Genomic DNA, 23,561 nt, shown 5'->3' on the forward strand with positions numbered 1-23,561 from the left:
TTAGTGGTATTGAGAGATTTGTCTTCCCACTCACTGGTTCTGCCTTCCATCTCATCTATTCTACTCCTCTGCCCTTTCATAGTGCTCTTTATATCTGTTATTTTGTTATTGATCATTTGGACCTCTTTCTGTAGGTTTTGACTTGTTTCCAATGCAGTATCTATCTTATTTGATTGTGCCTGTAGCACTTTCCTGACTTCTTCCTTATTTTTCTCAACTCCATTGTAAAGTGTTTTGAAACATTTTATAATCATTTTTATTAATTCTTTCTCAGGCATTTCTTAGGCCTGCCCTCCTTCCAGAATGGAATCCAGGTCTACTTCTAGGTCATTTGTCTCAGACATTTTATCTTTTTTTCTGGACATGTGATGATATGGTCATCTGCTTTTGCTTCTTGGACATGTTTAATGTTTATCTGTGGCCTTAATATTTAATTGATTATGTGTTTTGGTAATTTTTTATGCTTTCTGATTGCTTCCAGGAAGATGTGATCAGGATGTGGGCTTTCCTTTGCACTCTTCTTATTGCTTAACTTAGAGTAACTTTCACAGGTGTTGTTTGTTTCCCTGGTATATGGCAGCTGATATTGGTTCTTGCCTGGGTTTTGGTGTTTTATAGAGTGTAATTGTCTCTTGACTATATGGCAGTGGTTGCTGACTCTTCTTGTGTATTATAGGGAGAGAAAGAGTCCTCCAAAGGCAGAAGGGGTCTATGTAACGGAAAAACAACACCAGTCGGGTAAAAAAAATGAGAGGAAGAGGAGAGAGAGAATAAAAAAAGCAGCCCCAACAAAAACAAGGCTGAATACTGCAGTCTCTAATCACAGAAGAGGGAGAGAAGAAAAAGAGGGGGAAAAAATCTGTAGCTTAATGTAAGTATGTCTTTAATGTCCTAAGTTCCTGCCTTCAAAGCTGCCGGAGAGTTTTTGCCTTTAAACTCTCTTTCAGGCACTTCAGCCCCCTCTTCTTTCCTGTGATAGAAAACAGAACAAAACAGAAACACATCAGCGCCTCTGCTTGGGCTGAGTATCTGTGCGCATTTGTGGCAGAAGAACCCACCAGTGATGAGGGTGGGGGTGGCAACTCGGCTCAGGCTCTCCTCTATTCAACAGAATGGAAGTGGGCAAACAGTGAGCACACCAATTATCAGATACCAAAGAAAAAAAGAAAATCAGAACAAAGCAAAATGACAAAGTATATTGTCCACCTTTCTCCTAAGGTTCCCGCGGCGTATTTATGTGGTGTTTCTTCTCCCCCTGTTTCATCCCACTGCTTGGTCTTGCCCGGAATGTCGGCTCAGGCCTCCGAGCCCTGCCCGGCAGATTCAAAAGTAAGCAATTTTTTACTTCAGCTCCAAACTCCACAAGCTACAATCCTTTAAACCTTTAAAATATTCCTATCTCTGTGGTTCTGAGTTTTGGAGCTCTGCCCTGGCTCTGCTTGGTATTCTGTGCTATTGCTGACGGCGACCTTCACTGCACCTCCACCCTAGCCACCATTCATCTGTTTTTTATATATTTTAAAAATGGTATTTGCAATAAGGATGTCATTGGCCTTTCAAGTTTCTATCAAGTGATTTCCAGCATCATTTTCAACACCAAGGCCATATTTTCTAAGTACTGATAATTTCAGTGTGTTTTAAACCTTTGCATTCCAATTGCCAGTAATTATTATTACATCTTGATGCATGTTTGATGAATTTCAGATTGAAGAAGTTAGTAGAATTCAATTTCATCTTCACTAGCTTTAGTGGTTGGTGCATAAATAATAGCTGTATCAACTGGTCTTCCTTTGAGGCATATGGATATTATCCTATCAGAGGCAGCATTGTACTTCAATACGGATCTTGATACATTCTTTTTGGTGATGAATGTGATGCCATTCCTACTCAATTTGTCATTCCTGTCATGGTAAACCATGTCATTGTAAGATTCAAAATGGCCAATGCTACTCCATTTCTTCTAACTAATGCCTAAGATATCATTGTTTATGTGTTCCATTTCAATGTTGACAATATCCATAGATCCATATTTCGTACATTCCATGTTCTGATTATTAATGGATAATTTCAGTTGTTTCTTTTGCCTTTTGAGTTGTGACCCATTAGAAAATGAAAGTCCTGAATGTTTTCCTCCATTTACATCATCATTGTTAACTCTACTTTTAGGAAGCAGCTCTTCACCAGTTGCATTTTTCGTGTGTTCCAACCTTAAGGACTCATCTTCTGACACTATATCTGATAATATTTAGGTACTCTTCATCATGTTTCAGTACTCAGTATTCTGGTGCTGACAGTTTTTTTCTGTTATTCATAAGGTTTTTAGTGACTAAATATTCGAAGTAGTCCATCTTTCCTTCTGCTAAAGATAATTTCAAAATGACTGTAACCATACATTTACAGCGAACTTCCAGTGTTTCAAGCTGGATTCAGAATAGGACATGGAAGAAGGGATATCATTGATGATGGCAAATGGATCTTGACAGAAAGCAGAGAATAATAGAAAGATGTTTATCTGTGCTTTGATGACTATGCAAAGGCTTTAGATTGTATGGACCATGAAAAACTCAGGTAGCACTGTGGGAAATGAGTATTCCGTAAACTAAATTGTGTTCATGAGGAACCTGTACATAGACCAACAGGCAGTTGTTCAAAAAGAAAGAAAGAACACTGAATGGTTAAAAATTAGGAAAGGTGTGTGCTAGAATTGTATTCTTTCAACATACATATTCAATCTGTATGCTGAGCAAATCATCTGAGAAACTGGTTTGCATGAAGAAAAACCAGGCTGCTCCTCAGAAACCATATACTTCATTGCCATGGGTCAGAATTGACTCAAAGGCCCTTAAAAACAACAACAACATATATATTTTATGTCTGTTATTGTTAAGTGCCGTCAAGTGGATTCCAACTTATAGAGATCCTGTATAGAGTGTTTACGAGGAGTGGCTGGTGAGTTTGAGCTGCTAACTTGGTGGTTCAAACTGACCTTGTGGTCTAGTGCTTATCTTATAGTGCTTCAACAAACACACACACACACACACACCAGGGCATATAATATAGTATATATGCTATATACTATATTGGGAGCAGGGCAAGGCCACAAAAAAGCATCCTTTCAGTTGTTCGGCTGCTCATAGCTAATCATCATAGAGTTTACTATGCCTATATTATGTTTCATCACGATTGGAATAAGTACATCCTAACTGCTAAACCTCTGGATGTCTTGGCCTAGTCATGTTGACACAGACCCATAACCATTTCAGTCTACCCTTGTCAATTTTGAAACCTATAAGCCATACGCATAATCTCAAAATAAAGAAAATTGTAAAGTCATATTTGTGCCTTTCATGATATAACTAAATCATGTACAACTGAAAATGCACTGGCTACATTTATATTTTATATTTCACAAATAAGTAAAGCAAAAATATTTTATACACACATACAAAACAAAATACATATACATTCATAACAGTTACAGCCCTCGGTTTTGTAACTAATCATGTGGCTACAGCTGGTATCTAGAACTTCCACTACCTATTCTGTATTCTCTTTGCATTCAGCAAGCACCTTGGGTGGCCTTGGTTCTTTGCCTGGTGGTATGCCCAAACCTTCATTCCTGAAAGGTATAAGGAGTTGGATTGCGGTAGTGGGGGTAGACTTGTACTGGACTGCAAGGTAAGTTTTAACTACAAAGTCGACAGTTCAAGCTCACCAGCCGCTCCTCGGAAACCCTATACAGGGTCGCTGTGAGTCAAAACGGACTTGATGGCACTTAACAACAACAACTATATATATGTTGTAGCTGTTGTGAAGTGCTGTATAATCGGTTCCAACCCATAGTGACCCTGTATAGATCACTAGAGAGAAAGAGAGGGAGAGGGAAAGACAGAGAACTGTCCTGGTATGGCACCATAGGATAAGCACTCAACCTCAAGTTGGTTTGATATGCAAGGTTAGTGTTCAAATTCAGTAGACATTTCTGGGAAATCCTATTGCTATGAGTCAGAACTGACTCAACGGCACTTAATAACAACAACAACATAGTGTGTATGTGTCCTGGTGTTCTGCTTTAGCATAAGCAATAGACTGCCATTCATTAGGTTGACAGTTCAAACATACCAGACACTCCTTGAAACCTTATACAGGTCACCATGAGTTGGAACCAACTAAATAGCAATTAGCAACCATCATATACATATGATTACTTACATTAACTAGCTCCTCAATGGTTATTTGAAATCAATTTTTGTTTTATGGTTGTCATATATAATCCATTAATTCTTATCCCTTCCAAAAAAAAAAAAAACACACAGAATGAATAGAGTTTAAATTACATAGGTATTATCCTATGGTGGTGGTGGTTACGTGTCATAGAGTCAGTCCCAACTGGTACTGACCCTGCATAGGGTTTCTGAAGCTGTAAATTTTTATGGGAGCAGAAAGCCTCATCTTTCTCCCATAGAATTGCTGGTAGTTTTGAACTGCTGCCCTTGAGATTAGCAGCCTTATTTGTAACCACTATACTACCAGAGAATGGTTATGTTTCTGAAAATTACATAACTAATGTACAATAGCATGGTGATATTTTTAAACATTACAGCACATCTAATTCAATGTTAATTAAATAAAAATAAATTACAGTTGCCACTCTTGCTATTTTAAGTTGACTATAATTTTCTAAACAATGATAGCATGAGTAGATTACCAATTTGGAAGTTGAAAAATAATTCTTCCAGTTATAAATGTGTTCCATTATGCATAATTGCTTAAAAATATATAACGAAATTAGGGACTCCCACTTATAACTGAAACTAGGTGGAATAATATAATTAATTGCATTGCATTTTAGCCTACACAGGCCAGAGAAGGCATTGCTGCTGTACAATCTTGATCCTTTCTGAGGTCAATTAACTCAATAAGATCCAGACTCTCATTTTTCCTGCAAGGAGCTATCTGTTCTCCTATAAATTGCTACCAGGGCAACCAACTTGTTGACACTTAATTTTTCAAGGATCAATAGCTAAGTTGGAATTGAAATATGAGAAATGTTCACTGTCCTTGAAAATTTCTTGGTAACCTCAGTGGGGAGTAGGCTAGGAAGGTGGAAGGTGATAAAAGCTATTTCTTAGTGTCTGAGGTAGATGAGGTAGAAAGACAGGGTTGTTTTCTTTCTTTCTCTTTTTTGTAATATGGGAGAAAGCAAGTCTCACGGTAAATACTCAATGAATATTTTAAAGATTGATATATAAAAAACTTGCTTATATATTTACAGTTACATATGTTTTTATACATGTGGATAATTTAAGGGAGTTTACCATACTAGAGTAAGTAATGAAAAATTGCTACAAAATCAAAGAAACCTCTATTGAACAAAAATATCAAAATGAGAAGCTATTTTTCTTGACATATCCTCAACCTAGGTCTATACAGTTCTGAAGGCAGTGTTTCCATCCCTCCAACCAATGAATTCTGTGTGTTTTGATGTACACCACACCAAAATGACAATTGTGGTATACACAGAGGACTCAAATTATGTTCCTTTTAAATGTTCTTTGAGTTTGGGAACCCAGAAGAGTCTGAAGGGGTAATATCAGGCATGGGATAAAGTTTTAACAAAATTCTCATAGGGCAGCCTTCATGAATGAGCAGGTGCATTTTCATTATTGAAAAACAATTCCTTGGTACAACTTACTTGGCCTGTCTTTAACCAACGCAGTTTTCAATTTTCTTAAAACTTGTTTCTAATAGACTCCCATGATTGTCCTGTATCCTATGAGAAAATCTATCAGTATTACCTGTTTGTTGTTGTTAGGTGCCATTGAGTCAGCACCAACTCATAGTAACCCTATGCACAACAGAAAGAAACACTGCCTGGTCCTGGGCCAACCTCAGTATATCTCTGAGGGGAATACATCTTTGTTATCCCTCAAAGAGTCACGATAATTTTCTGAGATAATAATCTCTCTCTCTGACTTGAATTTAACTATCCCAGCAGATCCCTTCAGAAGTCACTGTTTTGATTGGACCTTTGTTTTGAAGGTACTCTATATCAGTGAAAGAGGAATTATCATTCATTTGCCATGCAAGTAAAGTTTTACTAAAGATAATGCAAAAACACCTGCAATCATACATTGACAGAAAACTTCCAGAGGTTCAAGCTAGATTCAGAAGAGGACGTGGAATGAGGAATATAATTGCTGATGTCTGATAGATCTTGGGTGAAAGTAGAGAATATGAGAAAGATGTTTACCTGTGTTTTAGTGACTATATGAAGACTTTTGATTGTGTGGATTATGACAAGCTATGAACAACATTGTAAATATGAGTGCTCCAATACACTTAATTGTGCTCATGAGGAACTGGTACATAAACCAAGAGGCAGTTATTCAAACAGAACAAGGGAATGGTGAATGTTTTAAAATTAGGAAAGGTGTGTGCCAGGGTTGTATTCTTTCACCATACTTAGTCAATATCTATGCTGAACAAATAATCCGAGAATCTGGATTCTATGAAGGATTGGAAGAAAACCTATTAACGACCTGTTATATGAAGATGATATAACTTTGCTTGCTGAAAGTGAAAAGGACTTAAAATACTTACTGATGAAGATCAAAGTCAATAACCTTCAGTATCTTTTGCATCTCAATATAAAGAAAACAAAAATTGTCATCACTGGACCAATAAACAACATCCATATCAATGGAGAAAAGATTTAAGTTGCCAAATTCATTTTACGCAGATCAACCATCAACATTCATGGAAGCAGCAGTCAAGAAATCAAAGGACGTATTGTGTTAGGCAAATCTTCCATGCAAGACCTCTTTAAAGTGTTCAAGAGCAATGATGTCAGTTTGAGTATTAAGGTGTGCTTGACACACGCCACAGCATTTTCAATAACCTCCTATGCATGCAAAAGTTGAACAGTGAATAAGGAATACCATAGAAGAATTGATGCATTTGAGTTATGGTGTTGAAGGAGATTATTGAAAGTACCATGGACTGCTAAAAGAACAAAAGTATCTGTGCTGGAAGAAGTACAGCCAGAGTGCTCCTTGGAAGCAAGGATGGCCAGACTTCATGTCTCATACTTTAGACATATTGTCAGGAGGGACCAGCCACTGGAGAAGGATATCATGTTTGGTAAAGTGGAGGGTTGGAGAAAAAGAGGAAGACCCCCAGCAAGATGGAGTGTCATAGTGGTAGCAGCAATGGGCTCAAACGTAGCAATGACTGGGCAATGTTATTCTGTTGTGCATAGTGTCGCTATAAGTTGGCACTGACTTGATGGCATCTAACAACAACATCTAAGGAGACTAAGACAAGTGTATTACTGAGAGAACTTGTCTGTAGCCATCCACGGATTGCAGAGACATTGTTAGACATGTTTTGTTTGGAAAAAAGCCCATGCATGTATGATTTACCCTTTTACACATCTGTCTTAACTTTATTTTATTAGTTAGGAAATATTTAAACATACCAAAAATAGAAAGAACAATATAATAAATTTCCATGTAAACATCATAAAGATTCAATAATTAGCAACAAACTACATTTTTGTTCAAAATACCCTTGGCCCCTTCACTTTTCTGTTGATGTTATTTTGCTGAGGTAACAATATTTTCTTGAATGTGGTTAATAGCAAAGCAAATGTCAATCTACTATGTGATAGGGTTGGATAAATATACTAAGGTATCTTCTTTTAGAAAAAATTCAGATTCTGAGAATCTCAGTTGCTTCAATGACTATGAAAGACCAAGAATATTTTAATTATATTCTTATTTAAAACTGGGGTTCCTTGTTCTGTTCAACTCATTGCAGAAGTCATATTGTTCTGAACCCATAATTGGTTCTCTACACTTGATCATGGTTATTCTCAAACATGTAGGTTTCTGCTGATATTCAATTATATTTAATCATTCTTTTCAATTTTTTGCAAATTTAATATAGGATTATATTAATCTACCTATCTTCAACCACAGTCTAAGTCACTCCTTGTAAGAAGTTGGTGAAAAAATTATATGTGGGATTTTGTCAAAAAAGATTACTCTCATTATTTTTATCCTGCTAAATTCCTCCCTGAAAATATTAGTGTGGGGAGGTACAGGGTACAGTAATTCTTGGATTGGCACTGTCTCTCAAAATATGACTCACTCCTCTATAATTCTTTTCTTACAAACCCATTAACTTGTTAAGAAATTCAACAAATCACTCTTGAAACTGGTTAAATAAAAATACAAAAATGAGTAATTGCCTAGTGAAGGTCACAAACAGTAAACTTTTCTTGTTATGTTTCAAACACGTAGAGATAACTACTGATTGTTTCATATCTGCATGCTAAAGCCCACTCATATCAATACAGTAATTTAGTTAAGTCAATAAAACATAGAAAAGCCATCTATGATTATCATAAATTATTACCACATTGGAGATTTTAGGTGAATATACCCACCAAACTACTGCTGTTGAGTTAATTCCAATTTATGAGTTAATTGGTAAAGTGGAGAGTCGGAGAAAAAGAGGAAGACTTTGGTGACTCCATAATACAGAGTTGGAAGAATGCTGAGACTTTCTGCTCCTGAGAAGATTTAAAGCCTTGGAAACCCAATACAGGGTCTCTATGAGTCGGAACCGACTTAGAGGCATTTAACAACAAAATCAATAATAGAGAGTAGAACTGCCCCACAGCATTTCTAAGGCTATAAATCTCTTATGGAAGCTGACTGCCATGTTTCTCCTGAAGATCAGCTGGTAGGTCTGAACTACAGATATTTCTGTTAGCATCTCAGTGTTTTAACCCTGTGTCACCACGGCTGCTTAGGTGAATATGTTGTTGTTGTTAAGTACCATCAGGTCAGTTCTGACTAACAGCAATCCTGTATAGGGTTTTCAAGGAGTGGGTGGTGAGTTTGAAACATCGACCTTGTGGTCCAGTGCATTATTGCGATCCATTGCATTATTCCACAGTGCCACACCAGGACTAGGTGAATATGTTGTTGTTGTTATGTGCTGTGGAGTCGATTCTGACTCATAGCGACCCTGTACAGGGTTTCCGAGAGCCTCATGTTTCTCTCGCGGAACAGCTGGTAGTTTCGAACTGCTGACCTTGTGGTTCGCAGCCCAATTCGTAACCACTACACTACCAGAGCTCCTTTAGAGTGAATATAGATAATATCAAATGATGAGCCATTTTCTCTCTCTCTCTTGACAATTACATAGAATTACCTCTATGAGTTGAATTTCTCAGAGAACATGCTTGTACTTGGAGCCAGCAACAACCACTAGATCTAAAAAACAGGTTCATCATTTATAGCCAAATGCTATCTATTTCACTTATTTCAATATAGAGAGATTTCTTTATCTTTGAGCTGACAAAAGATTGGTTGTTTCTTTGGAATGGTAGCTCCCAAACTTCTTTACCTCACCAAGGCACACTTGAAAGATACCATCCATAAGTTTCATGCACTCCTTTGAGCCTCAATCATTCCTTAGGGTCTGCTCTATAAATACAATATGTCACCAGTTATGCTAGAGCCTAAGTCTCTGGTCAATGGAATTTCAGTTCCTTTCTTTTCTACTACTGATCTAAATGGGATCTGAGAACCACTGAGTCAGATGGCATTTACAATGGATACAAGCAAGGTCAATCTAATGTGTATTCGAGAGAGTACCATCTATGGGAAATGATATTATGAGCATTGAGAAGTTCTACTATGCCCCCGAAGTACTCCATCACCATTTGTAGACTTGTATATGAAATTAATGAGAAACCAAGAGCTAATAGAGCCTAGAAGCAATGATACAAGCATACTTAGATCTTGGTTTCTAGTACAACAAAAGGAACCAGAGCTTCAGGAGAAATGGATCATTTAAGGACTGGGGCTTTAAATATACAAGATGAGCTTATAGTGTTAGAAATTAAGAAAGTGCTGAAATGTAAGCATTTAATTTAAAAAATTAAGAAGAAGAAGAAAGAAAGAAAATACATCACAATGATGGTAGCAAGGTCAAAGGGAAACTGAAAGAGCGCTCAATGGGCAAAGCTAAAACAACTTGAGCAAAACAGTAAAGCAGTATTAGATTACAATCCAAAGTTTGTAGTACCTAGGAGTACATACTGACCCAAATAAATGACTGAATAAATAAATAAAACAGAGAGGAGACACATCCCCCATGCAGAAGAATAAAAAATAATTTATGTGATGTTGTTGTTGTTAAGTGCCGTCAAGTCCATTCCAGCACATGTTGACCTTGTACAGGGTCTGAAGAATAGCTGGTGAATTTGAACCATGGACCTTGTGGTTCAGTCTAGTGCTCATCCTACAGTGTCACACCAGGGCTCTACTTTTAAAGAGGTGGAGCATAACTCCCTAGCCCTTACCATGGACTATGAATAGTGGCTTTTCTTCCATAGAGTCCAGTATGGAAAGGAAGAAAGACAAACATTTTCTCAAGTCAGGTAATCAAGGTCAGCATCAACTTTAATAAGTCATAATGATTGATATGATGTAATAAGAATGGTATTTTACCCCTGTGATCTTCTTCTTCAAAACACATTACCCGAGACTAACCATGAGAAAAATATTAGATTAATGTCAGTTGAAGGACATGCTATAAAATACTAGTTATACTGTCAAGGTCATCAAAAACAAGGGAAGTCTAAGGAACGATCACAGCCAAGAGTAATCTAAGGAGACATGACAATTAAAGGCAACATGATTATCTGGATGGTACTCTGGAACAGAAAAAGAACATCAGGAAAAGATGGAGGAAATATGAAAATAACTGAGTGTGTATTTGAACCACAAGATAGGCAGTTCAAACTCGCCAGCTGCTCCTTGAAAACTCTACACAGTGCCGCTGTGAGTCAGAACCAATGGCACTTAGCAACAACAACAGCAACAACACTGGTTCATTGAGCATGGTGGCTCCATACAGTAAGTACTGGACTGCATACCACAAGGTCAGTGGTTCGAGTCCATCACCCACTCTGTGGAAGAAAGATGAGGCTTTTGGCTCCCGTGAAGATGTAAAATCTTGGAACCCCTATACAGGGTCAACATGAGTCGGAATGGAGTTGATGTCACTTAGCAACAAGAAAAATTGGCTCATTAAATGTAACAAATACACCATAATTATATAAGCTGTTAGTAATAAGGGAACTCTGTATTATTGTTGCAGTAACTCTGTAATTCTAAAACTGTTCAAAAATTAAGAAGTTGATTATAAAACAAATAAGGTAAAGGGAGAAGTATATTTTAGATTGACATGTTTTAATGAGGGTGGAGGCTGGGGAGGGGGTGAGCAGAGAAAGAGTAGCAGAAGTCTTGAGAATATAGGATTCTAATGTTAACCACTGAAAGAGAATTATTCCCACTTCCCAATTTTGCCAAGGTCTGCTCACATAGGAAACAATATTGTTCATGACTAAAGGTATAATCAGAATGACTGCTGCTTCTGCCAAGATCCTAGGGATCTGCATACCACCTAGGATTTGCCCATCACAGATGAAACTCATTTGTTAGCTCCTGTAACAGCCCTCTCTCCTCAGTCATTCTTAAAGCATCAGGAAGGTTCTTTATCTATACACCCACTTGTTCTCCTGCCATTTTGAACAATGAGGTTGCACAAGGAGCTTCCACAAACTTTTGATAAAGAGGAGACCTAGGTTTGACATCAGAAAAAAAAAAAAAAAAAAAAAGTCCACAGGAGACAAAACCAGGAAGGCAAAACCAGGAAGGGGCTGCATTTGCAAGACATTAAAATGAAACAGTGGTATGCAGGCCTCTAGTGAGCAACATCAGAGACTCACAAAATGGCAGAATTGAAAGATGGTTTAAAGGGCATATCAGATACCTACTTCAATATCTAATACAGTCTATCTGAGATGCTATATCCTAGATTCTAGTACTTGTCTGCAGGGAGGAAAAGAGGACATATTATATAATCCCAAGAAACCTGGATAAAAGAGGTTTGCAACTGACTGCTAACCTAAAGATTGGCAGTTCATACCCATCTAGCATCTCCTCAGTAGAAAAAGCCTAGAAATCTGCTTCTGTAATGATTACAGTAAGAAAACACTATGAAGGGGGAAAAACAAACAAACAAAAAATAACCCTACGGCACAGTTCTACTTTGTAACACATGGGTTGCCATGAATTGAAGATCAACTTGATGATACCTAACAACAACAACAAGCATAAAACACATTGCTTTTCATTATATGCATCTTTCAATCAGGAATTGTGTCTATGATATCTTCTCAGTATAGTAACCAAAATGACTATGTATTTACTGGACTCTATGTTGACTATTTTGGAGTCCTGGTGTGGTGCTGTTAAAATAAGCACTTCACCACAAAGTCGGCAGGTCAATCTCCTCAGAAACTCTATACTGGGTTGCTGAGGGTCAGAACCGACTTGAGGACACTTAAAAACAACAACAACAATGTGTTGATTATTTAAACATAGTAGACTCAAATTCACATTGTTAATTCTATGGAAAAATTCATAGCAATTCCCAGCACTGCTTGAAGCTATTTTCCATTAACAAGAAAAGTAAGACCTTGGCCCAAAAGAAGTTTTAGGTTATTTACATTGCAATTTATCAAGATCAAAGAGTCAACTGGTTCTATGAAAATCTTGGACTATTATAATACCCTGCGGTGGGAATCACAAGCTTTCTACATCAAATGAGCACACATTTGTAGATGGAAGTAAATGGGAGTCCTGGTTTTTGAAACTCTGATAAGAAATTGCTGATGTGATTCTAATAACTAATTTGAATTAAATTTACTTAAGCTGTACATATACAGCTATCTTGCAAAAACATTTCCACTGTAGAAGGTGAAGCACATCTGTACACACTCTCACTCCAATCAAAAGACTACCAGCTCTGTGACTAAGCAATATTTCCACACAACACTCACCGTAAAACACAAGTGTAGAATCCACTGTCTTGTGCCTCAGCTGAATGAAACCATATTGAGTCTTCTTCTTTGCTCATCCTGACCTCTGAAAAGATGATGGGCTCTTCCAAATCACCTTTGTTTTTGTACCACATGAGCCTGAGCCCAGTGCTCTGAGCCATGCTATAGTTGGTGCGAATATAACTGTAGAAAAGAGCACATTTCACTCGGACTGGTTCACCTGCCAATGCCATGTATGTCTTGAGATCCACTGACCAGTCAATGCAGCCATCCACTGAAAGAAAATCAAAGGAGGCATGAGATGGAGTAAGCATTGTTGATAGTAGAGCAACAATCATTGCCAGTGTACACTGAGGACTTACTGTGAGATAAGTGTTACCTATTGCTTCATACAGATCATTTCATTCAATTTTCCCAGTGACTCTAGGAGATACAGGCCAGTACCCTTTTTAAATCTGGGTAGTAGGGCCCCTGCCCTGGCCCTTTGTGGGTATTTTCCAATCCTCTATTCCTTGGAGTTCAGTAGGTAGGTCCTCCAGAGAATGTCATGGGGTTGTTCCACTCTAGGTCCCAATTCTGGGATAGTTACCATATAGTATTTCCTTCACAGGACCTCGTGAGATTGGACTGCCAGAATAATGGTGACATGTCAATTTTAGGTGACTCAAATTATTTTATGCACGGGGCTTCAAAAATTGTAGGGAAAAAATGAAATGAAAAGATAATGGATTCCTCTATGAATAATTTGAAGTCCCTTCATATAGAAGGGAGCCCCACAAAAATATTTGCCCAGGACCCTCACATAGTTTAGGGTCTACCTGAAATTGATGTCTTTATAATTCCTATTTTATAAGAGTCTCTGAGTGGTACAAACAGTTAAAGTACTCAGCTCCTAACTGAAAGGTTGGAGGCTCAAGTTCACACAGAAGTGCCTCAGAAGAAAGGCCTGGCAAACTATGTCTAAAAATCAGCCATTGAAAACTGTATGGAGCTCAGTTCTATTCTGACACAAATGAGTTAGAATTGACTTGATAGCAACTGGTTATTTTGCAGATAAGGAAACTGAGTTTATACAAGTTAAGTGAGTCTGCCCAATGTTACATCAATTTTATATATATATATATATATATATATATCCTCTCTCTATAATTGTGACAGGAACCAGAACTTTACTTATATGCCTTTGAGAAAGTAAATGCCTAGGTTGAAAGCAGTGGGCACTAAAAGTGATTATTTGCTATTGTCTACATGCCAATTTCCCATGGAATGACCTATTAATAGCAGATTATTTAAGCATCCATTGATTTCTCCTTATACCCTTAGGCATCCTTAACTGCCCTGCTGGTGTGTGCTCATGGGGATATATTAACGTCAACTTTAATAATATAATATTAGTAGGGTACGTTTATCATTAAAAAAAGACACATACAGTAAATTCCTTCTTTTACAGAGGGTTGGAAATAAGGCACTGTGGCTAACTTAATATACAATCAATATAACTAGCATAGAGATCCCACTTCAAATTGTTTAGTTTCAAAGAATTTCATCATATTATGTTATAGCACTTTATATTACTTGATTACTCTTTATAAAACAACCTTTTCATAAAATGTATAAAGATTGCCATTTAAAGATTATGTTTCTTTCATTAAATTTGGGAACTGGTATGAATTTTATTTTAAACACTAACAACTCTGCAATTCAATGTAACCCAGCTCAAAGCTAAATGTAAGTCTCAAGTGTAATAACCATCATGCCTTGGAGGATTGCACAGACTTTTTACCTTGAGGTTCAAGGCTACCCAAGGGGAACATGCCTGGATAGGTTTCAAGCTTGTTGGCAAAACAGGGTGCCTATTTGCCTACGTACTCTTTTCTGGAAAGATTTACCACAGGTCTTTCTATGAGATCTTCAAAGGAGCGATGACCCAGGAAAGTTTCTGAACTCAGTGGCTTCTGATCTCTCAGACTACATTTTTCACTGGACTTCTGGATGGATATGTACATCTATTATAAGCTGCTGCAAAGTCTTTTATAGCATATGAGGTATAAGAAATAAACAAACCCTCAAATAAGCAGCTGATTTTATATTTAGTACTGAAGAACATTTGAATGTTCTTTGAAGATTCAGAAGGCACCAGATTCATCACAATGGATTTCGATTATCTTTTCATACTATCAAAGCCAAGAAGGTATATTGGATTCCACTAAATATGTATTGCTTGCTCACAGAGAGGAATCTTCATTAATCAAACTTTCTGGGTTGTGGTAAATTGCTAGTGAATCATCTAGGGATTAAATGTAATTGTAATTTGAGTGTTTTTATTACCTTTAAGTAAACTTTACATTATTCCTTTATTATGAATGTGAAGTTTTTCACATGGATTAGCACAATTCAGAGGTAACAATATAACTACATATTTAATTTTTTTTCTTATAGCTTCATTTTTTTGTGATTGTTGTTCAGTGCCATCGAGTCGATTCCGACCCATAGCGACCCTGTATAGGGTTTCCAAGGAGCAGCTGGTAAGCTTGAACCGTTGACCTTGCAGTTCAAACGGCTTTGCAGTCTGGCGCATTAACCCACAGCACCACACCAGGACATAAGCACCATCAAGTCAGTCCCAACTCATAGTGACCTACAGCGCCACACCAGGACTCCAATAGCTTCATTTAAAAGGTTAATTAATAGAAACATATAAAAACATGGCAATAGCAAACAAAGACTCTTTACTGATACTTTTTGTTCTTATTTTTCCTTAACCCTAAGATACACAGTCCTTGTGTGGCACTATAAGATAAGCACTGGACTGGTAACCACAAATCTGGCAGTTTAAACCCACTTTGGATTTGCAATGTGTCAGAACCAATTCAGTGGAACTTAACAACAATAGCAATATGCATAGCAAGACTTTCTTAATTAACTAATTTGGATACACAAAGTAGCCTCAACAACAATAATCCTCTCCCTGATAGAAAAATTATTTTTTTTCCAGTTCACTCCCTGAATCCACTTAGTTGCTACTTCTAAACAATCTATTGCATAATCTACACCTTTCCAATATATGCAGACTGGTTGGGTCCATTAGTGACAAGGTATACTTGGTATTGAAAATAATCAAAATATCTGTTCCTGAGTCACAACAATCATGCTCAATGGCAGTGTAAGACATTTAACTGCCATTACAATTAGCTTTATCATACAAACCCAAAGAGTGCACTGTGAAAATTTTCCATTTGAGTACTGTCTGAGTTAACATGTATTTTATTTAGTAGATTTATGGTCCCCTTTCATTTTGTTCCCTTGATTTAGGTAGTAGAGAGAGAGTATTAGTTATATGGTAGTCAATAGTCAGAGAAAAGAAATGCAATAATAGAGAAATGATTTCTAAATGCCATCCTTTTTTTTCCCCACTTAGTACTCCCAGTACAAGGTAATAAGCATATTGAATATCAAGACACCTGAGGGGATTTTATCACAAAATAGACGAAGATTATGATACCAGGGATCCATGAAAGCCCAACTGCCCCCAAATTTAAGTATGGTTTCCCATACTTAATTTCCATCAGTCAAGGCATGAGAACCATATATCTAGAGCATATTAGATTACTATAGAGTCCAACAAGTTGGTAGGATTTTTAAATTGGATCATGACTCTAGCAAGGCAAACTAAGAATGGGACAAGGAGGGATGGAATAAGATATAGTGCATGTATTTGTAGACTTGAGACTAATGATGCAGCTAAGAAAAAGATCAGAGACCAGAACGGTGGCAAAGCCGCATGGAGGGATTGAACATCTTGAGGTTAAGAAAGAAGCTATGAGAAGAGGCAGGAAGAGGTAAAAGGGCACCTACAACCCCATTTTCCAAGAGTCATTTCAGGAACCAAATATGTTGCCATCAGAAGCCATGCACATGAGTCACATTTCTGTTATGAGGAGTATGCAGTAAATAGGATGCCATACTTTGGGGAGTCCTTTGCATGTTGTTGCTGCTCCATATGTATTTAGCAAATAATTGAGTGAATAGATGTGTGATATAGCTGACAAGGGTATAGAATCTGGCTAGGTTGACCACAACACGGAGTTGAATAGTCAACAGAGGGAGCCAATCTGTGAGGCTGACCTCATTAGCCCAGGCTTCTAAACCACAAAGTCATCCAGTCCTATTCTGTTCACAACTCCAGTGACACCTGTTTAAGCAGGTCCCTGCAGGGTTCCTGGGAAAAGTGGTTTTCTGACAAATTGTCTTCTACCACAGGTGGTCTGATAACTGGGTTTTGCTGACCAGACACAAGTGTAAACAGAGGCACTACAGGAAGAAAGACACCCCTCTCTGCACAAAGAAAAAAGGTGAAATTCTAAAGTCGAGCTGAAATTTTCCACAGAGCAAACACATCGGCACTATAAGTGAGTATGTGTCTGTCCTTTGCTTCATGATGAACATGGTTTTAGATTTTCTTCTCACTCCAAGTACATAAGAAAACACGTATTTCTAACTTATCCTGTATCTCTCCATTCCTGAATTTTATGAATAGCACTTTGAGGATTTTAAAGAACAATTGTGTTTCTTTGGATTCTCATCTCTACTCCCTTGATTTTGATGTCTTTTAGAATTACAAAGTTATTATTCTTTGTTTAGTCTTGCTGGCAGAAATGCTTGAATATCTGAGTTATCCAAAAGAATTATAATGGAGCACAGGAAGGCACTTCAATAAAACTGTTCTCTAGTTTAATCTTTCATTTCCATCTGCAAAACAAGTGTTTGCTTAGGGAGTTTGACATGAAGACTCATAAAAGAAGTATATAAATTGTATATAGGGACATGCCAGTATCTGTGCAATTTGTTTAAGCAGGAGGCGATTCCTAGGGGAAAAAAACAAGTGGAGTGTTCTGAAAAGTGCCCTGGGTGACCTGAGTAAACTCATATAGCCTCTGTTCCTCCTCAATCTATCCAGGAAAACAAATCCTGGCACACCTACCTGCTGTGAAAACAGAAGAAAGCAACACAAAATCCAGTGAAGAGTTTACAAATTCTTATAAGAGGATAAGATATTATTAAAAATGATTATACTATTATTGTAGTACCAATGTATCAATGTTAAGAAAACAAAAATCCTCACCACTGGACCAATAAACAGCATTCTTATCAATGGAGAAGATATTGAAGTTGTCAAGGACTTCATTCTTCTTGGATCACCTGTCAACACTCGCGGAAGCAGCAGTCAAGAGTTCAGACGACGTATTGCATTGGGCAAATCTGCTGCACAGGAACTCTTTAAAGTACTGAAGAGCAGAGATGTCAGCTTGAGGACTAAGGTGCGCCTGACCCAAGCCATGGTATTTTCAATAACCTCATATGGATGCAAAAGCTGGACAGTGAATAAGGAAGATCGTAGAAGAATTGATGCCTTTGAGTTGTGGTGTTGGAGGAGAATATTGAAAGTGCTGTGGACTGCCAAAAGAATCAATAGATCTGTTTTGGAAGAAGTACAACCAGAGTGCTCCTTGGAGGCCAAGATGGCTAAGCTTTGTCTCTCCTACTTTGGACACATTGTCCGGAGAGAACAGTCGCTAGAGAAGGATGTCATGCTGGGTAAGGTGGAGGGTCAGAGAAAAAGAGGAAGACCCCCAACGAGATGGATCAGCCAGGTGGCATCATTGATGGTGTCAAGTGTGGCAGCGGTAGTGAGGTTGGCCTAGGATCGGACATTGTTTCGTTCTGCTGTGCATGGGGTCACTATGAGTCGGTTCCGACTCGATGGCACCTGACAACAACAACAATTATTGTAGAGGAAGTTCTGGTGGAGCACTGTAGGATAAACACTGGATGGCAAAATCAGTTTGAACTGCAAGATGGTCTGTGTTCAAAACAACCCACCACTCCTTGGAAACCCTATACATAGTTGCTCTGTGTCAGAATTGACTTGATGGTACTGAACAACCACTGACCTTGCAGTTCAAACAACTTTGCAGTCTGATCCACACCAGGACTCCAACCTTAAGTTGGGTGGGGGGGGGAACCACACACAAACAAAATATTGATTACAATAAAATTACAGAGTGTACTGGTTATATGGAGTCCTGGTATTCTACTACTGTAGGATAAGCATTAGACTGCTAACCACAGGGTCAGTTGTTCAAAGCCACCATCTGCTACATGGAAAACCTATACAGGGTGGCTATGAGAACTGACTTGATAGTACTAATAACAATGGTTATATACATCACTTTAAAAAAAAATTAATTTGGGGATTTTCTTTCTCAAATTGCCAACTATAGATTTTTATTCAAAACTAGAAATCCTGTTATGTTGTTGTTGTTGTTGAGTGCCATTGAGTTGGTTCCAACTCATAGCAATGCTGTATAGGCTTTCAGATGCTTTAAATTAGGGACAGCAGAAAACCTCATCTTTCTCCCTCAGAGCTCCAACAGCGGACTTTGTGGTTCACAATTCAGCGCTTATCATATGGAGTCACCATGCTCCCACTCTGTTATGTAAAATGACTAATTACCACATGAAAACATATGCAAACTCCAGATTTCCTGATGTTCATTTAAATTTACATCTTGTGTACTAGACAACAACATCAACTAGAGATGTACCACAGATCTGTTTATAATGTGGTTTTAATTAATGAATTAATTTAGTAAATGTGTTTTCTTATAACCTTTATCCCATTCATTTTTATGACTAGCTTTCCTGGTTGTAAATCAACAGGGCAATTATTGGGGGCAATTCAGCTTACTACCACTAGAGGGCGGAATGTTCAAGTTTTTGTGTTATACTTCAATTTTGCCAATTTAGCTTCTAAAACAAAGGATTCATTATCTACCAATCACTGATTGCTGGGGCGGGAACATAGCACACCGACTGGATTCACCACTTGTGGGGGATGTTTTGTTGTTAATTGCTGTTAAATCGGTTCTGACTCCTAGCGACCCTGTATAGGGTTTTCAAGGAATAACTGCTGCGTCTGAACTGCTGACCTTACAGTTAGCAGTCCAGTGCTTTTCCTACAGCACCAAACTAGGGCTTGTGATAGAGGGGCCCAAAAGTTGAGCAAGCAGGCAGCTAAGATCTTGCTCAAATGGAGGAACGAAAGTAGACACACAAAAGGTAGATGACCCAGCACAGACAGGTGCAACAACAGCAGCTACTGGCATTCACTGAGACATACAAAACACAAATAGGCACTATGTTAGGTGTACATGAATGTTTTGTTATTTTGTTTTCTTGTGTTATCCCCATTTTACTGATAAGAACCACAAGTACAGAGAATTTACATGACTTGCTTATGGTCACTTGTGTTGTAGTGGCAGAGTTCAGGCCACAGCCCAGGTGACCTGGACTCTAGTTCAAGATCCTAGACTTTTGATCACTATGTGTTCTACATACCAGTTGCCTTCAAACAGATTCCTATTCATAGCAACCCTCCATTGGACAGAGCAGAACTTCCATGGGGTTTCCAAGATAATAATTTTTATGGAGGCCGACAGACACATCTTTCTCCTATGAAATTGCTGGTGGGTTCAAACCACTGCCCTTTTGGTTAGCAGCCAAGTACTTAACCACTGTGCCACCAGGACTTTTGTGTTCTATATACCAAAACCCAAAAACAAACCCACTACCATCAAGTTGATTCCAAGTTTGTAAGTCTTTAGGGAATCAGATAGTCTTATCTTTCTCCTTCAGATGGGTTTGAGTCACAACTTTCTCAGTTAGCAGCCCAACCCTTAAACCACAATGCCATCAGGGCTCCTTGTGTTCTGGGCACTGCATCCTATATTTCTTGTCCCATAAGGAGCCTTGGTAGTGATGTAGGATAAGCACAGGCGTGCTAACCACAAGTCTCAGAAATTCTATATAGGGTTGCTAGGAGTAGGAATTAACTCACTGTCAGTGGGTTTGGTTGTTTATTATTATTATTATTGTTATATTTTTTGTCTCAGATCATGAACCATTAAAAAAATTAAAATTTGCTTAGAGCTGTCCACATATTCCTATGTGCTCCACAGAGTTCATGCCTGTGGAACAGAGTAGACCTTTCCAGCTGACTGATACTATATTGTAAAATAATAACTTTTGTGGGAGTAATAGCCATTCCATATTGCATGCCAATTATTTATTTGTGAATTACACACAGTATTTGCAAAGTAATGAGTTATTAATAATCCATTTACTTCATCAAACCTCTGAAAATCAGCTCTAAATCTTGGATGCATTTTACCTGACCCATATCAAGGTATTTAAAATTAAGTATCTAGGAACTAAGGACTCCTAGTGTCGTGCTTTAGGATCAACACTGGACTTCAAACCACAAAGTCGGCAGTTCAAATCCACTACTGCTCCTGGGAAATCCTATATAGGGTCGCTATGAATTGAAACTGACAATCGTACCTGATTCTTAACATTATAATCAAGGAATACAATTATATGCTTATCTTAAAATGTATACATACTGTGTATTACATTTACTGAAATGAATTTTATGCTCCCTGTTCTTAATTATTTAATGTAGGAATTAAATGCCTTCTATTTCTCTTTTAGTTTCTCCCTACCTAAAGCTGAGTTTCTTTTTATTGATTTAATCTATGCATCAGTATCCCTCAATAAAAAGATTTCCCACTCTGGCTCTATAAGTACAATGAATGATTTTTGCTTCAGGTTTTGGAAAAGCATCTATACTTCTTTTTTTTTTAATGAATTGGATTATATGCTTTCCTTTCACACGTTTACCCCCTACTATTCTTCAATGGGGAATTTCTATCTAAATGAAGTACTCTATCTCATTTCAACCTAGTTATTACCCTTAATAATGGCTGGCAACCATTTTCATTTCCCTTTCATTATTGGATCTGTGCTACGCTTTGTCAAGATCATTCTTTCGATCTTTATCTGATGAATGAGCTCAATTACGTTATGGAGGTGAAACTATGTGAGGCATTACAACCAACTTCTCAACTCCTGATTACCTAAAAACTTCATGAGCCTCCATGGGAATTAACCACTAGCCAGGAGCTCTCCTCAGGTGTTCTGATGTTAATGTGAAGGCAGAGGCAACAAATGTGCCTTTGGGAGACACTATGGGCCAACAGCACTAGCAGGCTTTCTGCTGCTCCTTCACATCCAGGATGCCTGGAGGGAGCTTATGGTCTTCCCAGCCAAATATACTCTGCCTCCTATACTTACAGTCATCCAAGCCAAAACCATTTGGAGTCATCTCTGACTCTTGCCTTTTCCTCCTCACTGACTTCCTCCTAGTCCTCCTGTAAGTTTTGTCATTTTGGGATGAGGGGAAAAAAAAATCAAACCTGTTCCCTCCTCTCAATCTTAATGAATATATTCAAGCCCATGCCCTTATGTTATCTTATTTGGGTGTTGCTGTTGTTAAGTGCTGTTGAGTTGGTTCCAACTCATAGAGGGCCCTGTATAGGGTTTTCAAGGAGCAACTGGTGGGTTCGAATTGCCAACCTTAAAGTTCAAATGGACCTTATGGTCGAGTGCTTATTCTACAGCCCACACCAGGTATATTATTTGGGTATATATTTCTTAATGATCTTCCAATTTCTCCATTTCAATCTGCCCTTTAGAACACTACAAACGTGAGCTTTCTAAAGTGTATGTCTCGTTCCCTTTACTACTCAAAACTTTTGGTGGCTCCATTTTGCAAAACTCAGTTCATGAGGCTCATCCCAGACTACCTGTCTTTTGGGCCTCCAGCCACTCCTCTTCATGCATCTTATACTTCAGCCAAATATTCACCATTCTCTGCCTTTGTGTTTCTTTTTTCTTTCATTATAATGCCCTCTGCCTCTGTGCTTGTCTATTGAAATTCTAATCATCCTCAAGGGTCAGCATTAAACATCACTTCTATGAAACAGTATTCCCCTGACCTATATGAATTCCTTTCTCTGTGGTTCTCTGACCACTTGTTATTGGCTACACAACTCCATGCCAGTTTTATTTATGCTATATTCCTAGGTTCAAGACCTAGTGAAATGCATACTGTTGTTGTTGTTATGTGCCGTAGAGTCAGTTCTGATTTATAGTGACCCTATACAGGATTTCTGAGCCTGTAAATCTTTAAGAGAACAGACAGCCTCATCTTTCTCCTGCGGAACAGCTGGTAGTTTCGAACTGCTGAGCTTGAGGTTCACAGCCTGATTTGTAACTACTACGCTACCAGAGTTGTTGTTGTTGTTAAGTGCCGTCTAGTCAGTTCCGACCCATAGCGACCCTGTACAGGGTTTCCGAGGGTGTAAATCCTTACGGGAGTAGAAAGCCTCATCTTTCTCCAGTGGAGTGGCTGGTAATTTTGAACTGCTGACCTTAAGGTTCGCAGCCCGATTCGTAAGCACTACATCCCTTAATAGTGACTAATTGTTAACGGGACTGACTGTGAGGGCTGGAAATGTAAAGGTAGATGTTTTGTAGCAAAAGGAGGGGAGTGATTGACTTTGCAGTGTAGGAGCGGAAGTCCCTGGGACCATCAAGAGAGAAGAGGGGATAGCGGGACCCTACCCAGAGAAGCAGTGATGCCAGAGATGGAGGCAGAAATGATGACGTGGAGAGATGGAGTGGCTGGGAACTCTAGACCCAGAGAGAGAAGAGGGGCTGGGTGCTGATGACC

The 23,561-nt window shown here is 38.2% G+C and overlaps 1 protein-coding gene across 1 annotated transcript in view; it reads right to left on the reverse strand.

Moving 5' to 3' along the window:
- Positions 1-23,561, reverse strand: part of IL1RAPL2 (interleukin 1 receptor accessory protein-like 2) — a 2,128,207-nt gene that overhangs the window by 1,120,508 nt on the left and 984,138 nt on the right. Inside the window, exon 2 of the mRNA XM_006871058.1 lies at positions 12,929-13,202. Coding sequence (XP_006871120.1) covers positions 12,929-13,202 — 274 coding nt within the window. The remainder of the gene's footprint in view (positions 1-12,928; positions 13,203-23,561) is intronic.

This window comes from Chrysochloris asiatica, unplaced genomic scaffold (assembly GCF_000296735.1).
Source record: "Chrysochloris asiatica unplaced genomic scaffold, ChrAsi1.0 scaffold00159, whole genome shotgun sequence".
In the NCBI taxonomy this organism is placed as follows: domain Eukaryota; kingdom Metazoa; phylum Chordata; class Mammalia; order Afrosoricida; family Chrysochloridae; genus Chrysochloris; species Chrysochloris asiatica.